Source organism: Spinacia oleracea, chromosome 3 (assembly GCF_020520425.1).
Source record: "Spinacia oleracea cultivar Varoflay chromosome 3, BTI_SOV_V1, whole genome shotgun sequence".
Taxonomy (NCBI): Eukaryota; Viridiplantae; Streptophyta; class Magnoliopsida; order Caryophyllales; family Amaranthaceae; genus Spinacia; species Spinacia oleracea.
The window spans coordinates 11,667,640-11,678,214 of NC_079489.1; the positions used below are offsets into that span (position 1 = coordinate 11,667,640).

General features: G+C 34.1%; 1 protein-coding gene across 1 annotated transcript; it reads left to right on the plus strand.

The window, feature by feature from the left end:
• Positions 1–5,917: 5,917 nt before the first annotated feature.
• LOC110788909 (plasmodesmata-located protein 3) lies at positions 5,918–8,643 on the plus strand. Its single transcript, XM_021993541.2, has 3 exons — positions 5,918–6,979; positions 7,834–7,941; positions 8,098–8,643. The coding sequence occupies exons 1-3, from the start codon at positions 6,208–6,210 to the stop codon at positions 8,103–8,105; spliced, it is 888 nt and encodes a 295-aa protein (XP_021849233.1). The 5' UTR covers positions 5,918–6,207; the 3' UTR covers positions 8,106–8,643.
• The last annotated feature ends 1,932 nt before the right edge of the window (positions 8,644–10,575 follow it).

Consider the following 10,575-nt stretch of genomic DNA (forward strand, 5'->3'; position numbering starts at 1 on the left):
GGTTTTGAAGGAAAAGAAATTGAAGCGTTAAAATATGTTCCACGTATCAAGGGAACAGAGACCAAGATTTGGCGGAACGACTGAAGTACTTAAGAATACAGGAACGAAAACCAACGTATCCATAAGAAGGCTTTGACGCTGACGCACAAGTTCCTGGTCCAACTCATGAGGAACTCAATTTCAGAAATATAACAGAAGTTCGGGAACAACTCTCTTAGTGAATGGACAACAAGGAACATCAACAAGGTGTACTGTTGTAAGTACAAAAGAGACTATCAAAAGGGAGTATTCACGTCTAGAATTTTCTGTATATTTATGCTTTAATATATATTTATTTCTTGAAGACTAACCTACTAACCTTATAATTGCACAAAAGATTACATTTGGGTCTTAATTTTAGATTACATCATTGTGAGCGAAAACAAAGATGCTTTACTGGTTAATAAAGACCCCAAACTGGCCAATGCAACTTATTCCTCAGATCTACGAGATACAAACCAAGATGAAGAAGCATGGTCAAGCATAAAGACCAAAGGAAATAGAACGAGTTCCTGTTCAGATGAAAGAGGAACAGGGAACAGGGAGCAGTTGAGACGAACCATTCAGCATCACTTAGAGCGTTCCAGCAAAGAAGAAAAGAACGCGAACAAGATCTCAACAAATTAAAAGGTGTCACAAGGAGCAACTGGAGTACATGTGAAACTAACACTTAATGAAACTCGTAAGCAAGCCATCAATGATCAAACCATATCCAATGTTTTCAAGCAAGTTTGAACCATATGAGGTATAACACTCTTACTCATATTAATGATGTGTCAAATTGCATGAATATCGCACCATTTATTTTAAGCAACTTTCTAAATGCTATTTCATGTGAATAAATGCTTTTGATGCTATCACCAAGTAGTAAAGGAACAAGACTTGCTGAAACTAACATGAGCATAAAGTACTCTTTTCCCAAATGAACTTTTTCGTTTAGGGCCCTTGTACACTTTTCAATTGAAGTAAATCATGCACGCCTATAAGTCAATGTGTCACACTCAATTCTCATGTTTTAAAAGACATATTCACTTGCCCAAAATTATTAGAGGACTCGTTGAGAAATTTGGATGTTGTCCCAATACAAAATTCCTAAGTTGCCAAAGGAACAATGAAAGAAACGTTGAAGGAACAAGGCAGTAGTGTTCCTGAAATATTGCACTTCTTTTTAAATCTTTTAGAGGGAACAAACTTTCAATACCAATATCATTCCCCAAGTCAGGTTTGTGTTTTCGTGATTGGGTTGAGCCTACCCAGGCCGAGCCATTAGCATAATTCTACAATCTTATGATTGTGGGTGTGTGCTAAGTTCAATCATACTCTACAATCCTGATCTTGTCTTTCTCCATATCATCTTTCAATAATTTTGAATGTTCTTTCCTTATCTCGTATCATATGTGTACTCTACCACTTCACACTCTCACTACCCTTGAACTCCAAAAATATATTCTTCTTTCCTATGGTTCGACGATGCATGAAGAGTAATAATTATGAATATGTTTTGAGAGGGAAGTCAAATATGAAGTAGAAGCAGCGGGTTATTATTTATCAATAAAAGCTTTGAAGGAAAATCACCGTATGATGTACGTATCACATAGAAATTTACTAGGTATCATATGGAACTTCACTTCTACAAGGTTCCGCATGAAAGAAGATGGTAAGGAACTCAGGGGGAATAAGGTAGGGAACATTGAACATGATTTTGATATTCGATGGTGGAACTTATATTTAATGGTAAGTCCTTTCTATATTACTATATGATCTTATACTCTAGGAAAGCTCAAAATTTTGTAATGACGCCTTTGTTTCAAAAAAAAAAAAAAAAAAATCAAAAAAAAAAAATCAAAAAAAAAAATCAAAAATCAAAAATCAAAAAAAAAAAAAAATCAAAAAAAAAAAATAAAAAAATCAAAAAATTGAAGCAAAGGTGATCAATTCTTGTACTTTATTATTTTCTCCTAGAATTCAATTATTATGAAGAATATCAATGAGTTACAGAAATTTAAACTCATACACTCGTTGAGCAGTAAAGGAACAGACGGTTCTAGGACCAGGAACAGGAAAAGGAAGCAACACTAATGTTAGTTCCTGTTCCACTAAACTTGGTAAGTTGAACAGCCACTGCAGGCACTGATTTCAGCAGTCAGTCCATGTTTCCCTATGATGTCAGTTCCTTATGGAAGATTGGTGATATATGGGAACTTGGTACGATAAGGTGCTACATACAAAGAGATGGAGGTGTGTTGGGTTTGGTTTCATATTCATTAAAAAGCTCTAATGATTGTTGAGGACCTCATTTAAAAGAAGAAACCACAAACACATCATCTACCCTTGGTTCCCTCTACTCGATTATTCACCAAGCCTTTTCTTCACACCATTTCTACTTAATTCTCGCCCTTGGAAATTAATAATGAAACCATTTTCTTCTAACCTTTTTTTGATATTATTTGTCAAGTTACTTCATTGCTTCTAACATTGGGTCTTTGGATTGTGAATTGGAATTATGTAGCAACAACATCCTTAGTTCAAAATTGGAAACTCGAGGACTTTTGGGACAAACAAGTGTCTAACCTATAAGGTGGTGTGTGTGACATATAAACTCAGGGTGTGTATGGTTAACCTAAAAAGATTGTGTGCAAAGTAACCCTTTTCGATAATGCCAAAAGGGGGAAGAGTATGTATGATGCTTATTGTTTGATATAATACAATCTAAATCCTTATCTATATGGTGTTTATTAGTATTGCTCTTACTATGTCATTATACTTGTTCATAAGTTGTTGGTTTACAAAATTAAGGGGGAATAAGTGTAATCGATTTATTGCTTAAATTGTGATAAGCATCATTAGTTTGTCATCATCAAAAAGGGGAAATTGTTGAGTAATGAGGTTTTGATGATTGTAAACTAATGATGATTATTTATTTAACATGTGTGTCAAGATGCGCGCAGGATGAACAAGTTATGATTGAAACAAGAAACAAGTAACACGAGCAATGAGAAGTTATTGTTCACTAAAGTGAAGATGGCTACGTCATACATGTTGTTTATATGTAAATTAGCATTTACATTGGTAAACTTCATGTGGTAAGTACAGTGACAAAGGAAGAACGAAATGATACTTTATATGGTCCAGCAGGAACAACCAGAAAGAGATCAGAAACTGTTTATCAGAGTTCCTAGTTGTCTGACTGTTCCTGTTCCTAGTCACATGTACGACATGTACTTGTATGCGTTAATAGAGTTTAGGAGTGCATATAATACTTTCATATTTGCATCCTAATATGTTTGTTATACTGTAGGTAAGAGTCCATATTGGGATAAGTTGTTTATTAGACGTAGGATTTTGCATTAGTCTAGGTCTCTCATATTATCCTATCATAAGTACATATAGTTGTATGTGCTTAGGACTCTTCATATAGTTAGATATGCATTAGGAGTCTTCTAGGAATGCATATCATAGCTGGTGTCATTTATCATATATTATGATGTATTGTAGACGGTTTAGGAGTCTAAGAGTTTTAGTTTGCATAAGAATTTTAGGAAAGATTAAATGCTTAGAGTTTAAGCTTTCATAATTAGTATTATGCGTAATATAGGACTGTTTAGATTCACTGTATTTTAGGTATTTGAGTCACATAATATTTGCCATACATATTAAAGTTCTTATTAGGGTAGGAATATTATTTATGTATTAATATATTATATTCCATATTATCCTATGTGTATTTTAGTCAAGCAAATATTATAATATATGATTTATGCATATCTATCATACTTGACTCAATATCTAACGTGGTTTATTATGCATGCAAAGAAATGATAAATGACGTGTGTAGGTAAGACTTTGAAGAAGACCCAAAGACTTACAGGAAGAACGAGGATTCAAGAGTTAGAGAATCCAAGAGAAGAGGAACTTGGACTCGAGGAGAATTAAGAGTACAAGTACAGAGAAAGAGAAGAGAAGAAAATCTAGTAGCATTAGTGTGCTTAATAGATTTGTTTTAGAAACTGAAAGTTCGGAGCTGGTGGAACAACGTACGTGGAACAGTGTCAATGACGAGGGTACTGGTCCTAGTCTGCACGTAGTATATAGGATTGCATGAGTATAGTATTTAGATCACGTTACCTTAGAGTTTGTGTCCTAATAGAAGTCTAAACATAATAATACTAAGTCATGTACTAAGGAGTTTTAGTATATTTAGGATTATGTGTTTGATAGTAATTAGGATTGCATTAGTTAATGGTTAAATAATGTTTATCTTGTTTAAGAGTCATGATAGGAAAGGAGTGTCGTTTAGATAGAGTTTTCATTAATATATCTACTGCATAAAGAGATATTATTCGATCATATGTTTGTTAGAGTCTTAGGATAAAAGTCTATCATGATAGAGTTCTATTAGGTCTAGGATTCCTAAATAAAAGATAAACATAAAATATATCTTCTAGGGTTAATAGATAACATGCATCACTATATATACTGCATTCATAAGTCTAGGAAAATTGTCTGACTTAGTGGTGTTACGTGCTTAAGTTAAATCTACATTATAACCCACGTCAGTACCGTCAGTTCCTGTTCCACATACGTAGTTCCTGCTCCAGCAGAATTCCAGATTCTATTTGTTATTCTATCTTTTATACTTGAGAGTTGGGAAGGGGTTTGAGTGAACCTTGTAATTGAGAGAATCAGCTTGAGTCGAGCTGAAGAGTTGAGAGAGAAGATCTCTAGAGAGATCATTGAGAAGGAACGGTTGAGGGACTGTTCATAAGGGAGTTGAGTTTAGGGAACTGTGATTTTCCTAATTAGTAAAAGGGTTTAAGTCCCTACGGGGCCGTGGTTTTTCCTCTCTATTAGGGTAGAGAGGTTTCCACGCTAAAATCTCTCTTGCAATCTCTTAATGTTTTTAATTCCGCGAAAAAGTAGATCCAACATCTACAAACACTAATTCACCCCCCCTCTTGTGTTGTTCATCTAAACTAACAGTAGCCTTTACAATACCATGAGATTCTAAGAGTGAGATAGGGTCGATCACACTTCACTCTTACACATAATAAATCCAACACGTGTATCCTCCAAAAATTATTAATTGACCTTTAATAGAAGTTGTTAACGATTATATACCAAATTACCATTGGTATGATAAAACTTAATGTAGATAGATGCACATGTTGGGTAATCTATTGTTGACGGCAACGAAAAGGGTGGATGTGGGTCTAGAGGTGGAAGTTGCTGAGACTATGGCAGCAAGGTATGGTGCTCAGGTGGCGAGGAAGTTTGGGTTTGATAGTGTGTGGATTGAAAATGACGTAATTAACGTGTCTAGAGCTGTTGACACGAAAATGAAGGGTCTCTCTCCTTTATTTTTAATCTACGATAATATATGTGAGCTCTCAAAACTCTTTCATGTTTTTGTGATCTCTCGTGTTAAGAATGCCAGATAGTGAATACGGTAGCCCAATTGACTGTGAAATTTCACTAATCGATATTAAAATAATATAGGAACGTGAGATCTTGTTAGATTTGGTTCAATATATTATTTTAGAATATCATTTTTTTATATAAATTTTACGCGTATAAAATTGAAAATATTTACATTTTAAGTCAAGTCGTAAAAAAATGAAAAGTCAAATAGAGCTAACAATTAGAGGCAATGTATAAATGTAACCATTTGACCATTAAAAATGTTTATCAATCAATTTTTTTAATTAAAAGTTAATCAAAATATATTAATAATTACAAAAAATTAGATAAAAATTATCACAATATACAACAAATTTATTATACACCTTATTTTCTTTTAAAAATAAATAAATTAAAAGTTTAACAAGAGCAATATACCATGTTACAATTATAAATTTATTTCTAGTACTAGTCTCTTTTTATTTTGTTTTCCCACTGGCAAAATTGCACTGTTTTTAAGAGAGAGAGATACGCCGCTCCACCTCTCCTCTCCCTCTCATCTCAAAAGCTGTACTATCAACTTACACCATCCCCCCACTAAACACTAGTACTTCAACACTGCTCATCCATTTCAAAACTCATTTCCCTTCACTTTTCTCATGAAAAATCCCACCAATTTCTCCAGATTCCACCTATTTCATCAAAAACCCTCTAAATTCAACCCCTTTTAGCTATGATTTAATCAAAAAAAACCCAGAAAAATCACAAAAAATGGGTAGTTTTTCATTCATTCTTATCCTGGTAATCCTCACCATTTTAACAAAAACTTCCAAATCTGCCCCTGATTACACAACTCTTGTATACAAAGGCTGTTCAAGACAACCCTTATCAGATCCATCAGGAGCATACGCCCAATCTCTCTCCTCCCTCTTCACCTCCCTCCTTCAACAATCCTCAAGATCCAAATTCTTCAAAACCACCGCCGGTGGATCCCAGCAAGCTACAATCTCCGGACTGTACCAATGCAGAGGCGACCTGAGCAATGCCGACTGCTACAATTGCATCAGCAAACTCCCCCAATTAACCGACCAACTCTGCGGCAAGGTCACGGCGGCGCGAGTCCAATTACTCGGGTGTTACCTCCTCTACGAAGTTTCCGGGTTCACTCAAATTTCAGGGATGCAGATGCTGTACAAGGATTGCAGCCGCACTAACGTCGCCGGAGCCGGGTTCGAGATGAAGAGAGACAGTGCGCTTACGGTGATGGAGAACGGTGTCGCGAGTGGTGGCGCCGGCGGGTTTTACACCACGAATTATCAAGCTGTTTATGCTTTGGGACAGTGTCAAGGTGATTTGAGTAGTACTGATTGTAGTCAGTGTGTTAAATCTGCTGTTCAAAAGGCGCAAGTTGAATGTGGGAGTTCATTGTCTGGACAAGTTTATTTGCATAAGTGCTTCATTAGTTATAGCTATTATCCTAATGGTGTTCCTACTAAATCTTCTTCTTCGTCTTCTTTCTCCTCCAACGGTGGAATTTCTTCAGGTATGTTTTCGTTACTAGTTCAAGTTACACTACCTGCCCGCTTTTTACGTGTTTATTTGAGTGTTGTTTATTAAATTGACTAGGTATGTTACTATGTTAGCGTTATTAGTTCAAATTACATTATCTGACTTATGTGTATTAGGATATTGGTAGGACTTTTTTTTGTTAATAATTAAGAGTGTGGGAATTGTTTATGAAATTGACATGATGGACTAGGATATCATTGATTGGATCTTCATTCATTGATTAGTCTTTTTGTTGGGGTGGGCATTTCAAATCTTTACAAAAAATAAAAATAAAAATCCCTTGAATTTTGGGCTTTTTATTTTTTTGGGTTTCCCCTTTATATTTATTGCTTGGAGATATGGCATTCTAGTTTGATGAATTTGGGCTCTTTATTGCTAAGCTTTTTGTGCAAGTTATCCCTTTAACTTTATCTTTTTTCCCCTTCACTATTCAATTGGGATTGTGACTTTGAAATGTGGGCATGTGTAGATATTTTTGAGGATATTCGTCCCTAAACTCAAAACGTTACAACTAAAATGAAAAAAAAAGGAAGAATGGGGGAAGTATATGGGTATTATGAAAACTGATTTTAGCACATTTTATGTTGATTTTGACGCATCACTTTGTAAGTAGAACACGAAAATTGTATCTGACAATGGGTGTGCTAAAATGAATTCCTGAATGTTACCTTATTAGTCTTAACATAAGGCCCATTGGCCATAACGGACTATGAATACATATTACGGAGTAAATATATTCCGCAAAATGATATTAAAGCCGATAAATGAAACAAAATAATGCGTCGATCAGTGTTATTAAATGTTATGGATATTCACATTTTGGTGTAGGGTCGAATCCGGGGAAAACGGTTGCAATAATAGTAGGAGTGACAGCTGGGGTGGCATTCTTGATCATAATGGTACTCTTCATAAGAGGGTTGAAGAAGAAGGATGATGGTAATGTGAAACAAACTCTTTCAATTTGTTAGAAACGAACTACTTTCAATGTATTTTGTTTTGTATTTTACTATTATTGTTTAGGAACATCTTCATGTTCACGATTCCTCTTAAAACTAACATTATATTAGCTGTATTTTTTGTTATTTTATGCAGATTTTTGAGGAAAACAGCTGGTTTATCAAGGGAATTTCTTGTTTTTCTTAAAAGGTGGGAAGGAAAAACCAATTTTTTGTGAATTTTTCGGAAAGGATATGGAAGGGTATGAACAACAAGGCTATTTTTCATTTTGTTTGGTGGATTATTTACTAGGGCAAAAATTGTAAAACCCCTTTTTCTTTTCTTTTTTTAAATTTTTGTAGTCAGAAAAAGAAATGAATGATTCAGTATAAAATGGGAAGAACAAAGGTTCATTCAACCATTCAGGCATACTGAATGTTTTTTGTCATTGTCATTCAAGAATCAAGATGCCATTAAAAATTTAAGACAGTAGACATGGGATATTTTGTAAAGGTTTCTTCAATTCCCTGGCCCCCTTCTTTTTCTTCTCATCGACATGTGAGTGATGTGACTATTGTTATTTCTTTTATCTCCATCATGTGTTTGATTAATGTCGCACTTGTTCGTCTGTAAATAAGTATGTCACATTTTTATGGAGTATTTATATTTTATATACATATTACACATATATTGTTATGGAAATAGTGAGTAGTAAGTCGTTTTCTGTATCGAGTAGGAATGTAGGATGTCGTATGTTATTTAGCGATGGAGGGAGTATTATTCTTTCGACTTTATATTATGTAACTTGCATTTCATGTGACATAGAATTAAAATGTTTCTAAAATTAGAAAAATGTGAAAAAAGAAAGAAAAAAGGGACACATAACATCGTTGAATTTCACATCTTTAATGCTTTTGCTAAAGCTAATAGGTGCAATTCCTGTTGCTGTTAGTAGTTGGTAAGTTGGATTTCTCATTTGATAGTGCCTACTTCCTGTCATATCGCGCATTATCTCCGGACATTTTCAAAACTCTAGTTTATCTGCTATCTCTATAACAGAGTACTACCTTCATTTTAAAATAATAGTGACATTTTGACTTTTGACTTTTGACATTCGTAAATTTCAATTTAACTATCATTTTGCATTTATGGGTAAGAAAAAATATAGTTGTGTGGGATCTTGTTTAATTCGTCTCATTTTATAATGTTTACGAATACAAAATTAGAGATATTAATATCCAAATATTTACATTGACAAAGGTGAAAAGATAAACATTTTTTATTATTTCGAAACGAAGGAAATACGTTTTATTAGGAAAGATGGCTCTATTAACAATTAGGGAGTAGAATCATAATAAGGGTGTTAAATAATAGTTTATGTTAAGGATTTCTTTATAAATAGAGATTATCATGTATGTCCCATTAAACTTTGTGTTAATGGAAGACAACGGAGGAAGTACTCGTATCTCCTCCTATCTCCTAGGTTGCTAAAGAAAGGATAGCCAAGTCTTGGGTCAAAATTATGGAGTTCATGTTTGTTACAGTGAGAATAAAATGGGGTTCATGCATGTGACATGGTGAATCTGGTGAAGTCTGAATGCTACGATTCAGATAGTAATTATTAGGTGCATGAAGAAGTACATGCTTTGAAGTTATGCAACAATGATTTTAGAGGAAAACATAAGGGTAACTTTGACTTTGACTCAAATGTTGACATTGGTTAATTTTGTTTCGAATTGAACTGAAATTGATCTAATAACAACTTAAAATCTAAGTACGATTCTGTTTTTTTCTTTTCTTTTTGAAGGAACCCTTAAGGGGGAGGATTATATTAATAAATCAGAGCAAGCCGTAGCCAAAATACAACTCGGGAAATCATCAGTCCACATACGTGACCCATGCTCCCAAGGTTGGAGATGAGCCATCATATGAGCGACCGAATTACCGCTACGTTTAACAAAAGATCACCTAACTTCATCAAAGAAAGAACAAAAAGCAAATATCATCAATAACAAGAGAGAAACTGCTAACACCTTGATTGCCACTACGCAATGCTTGTATGGCCAGAAGGCTAACCCAAGTTAAAATTGACTTATTACTCTCATATGACTTTGAAGAATTCAATTGGAATGACGTAGAAATAGATATTTCATGGAGACCTTATCACTCAAATATGCCAATATGAGGAAAGAAGTAAGGAAAATAAGCAGAAATATATTCCCCTTATAGTGTACGGAGTACAAATTTATGAAGTGATGTTTGAATAATTTGTAGGGAAAGACATTTACTTACAATGAAGTACACGTTTAGAACAAAGTTATTGATTAAGCATTTATGTAGTATTAATTTGTTGAATAACTTATGTCTTTCTCAATATTTTTGCGGAGTAACTTAAATTAAGTTTGTGATTATAAGTTCAATTCACAACTACTGTTAGTACATACGAGAAAAATTATAACGGAAGGAAAACGGCCTTGAGCTTTATACAATATTCATTTGGCCAATTACTCATCTAAAAAGAAAACTATCTTTTCATTAAATTACTCTCTAAGGATAGTATATTACTCCATAGGATTGATGCTTTAGTATTGGATACAAGGAATAAATGATGTTCATAGAAGTTCTAGAAGTTTT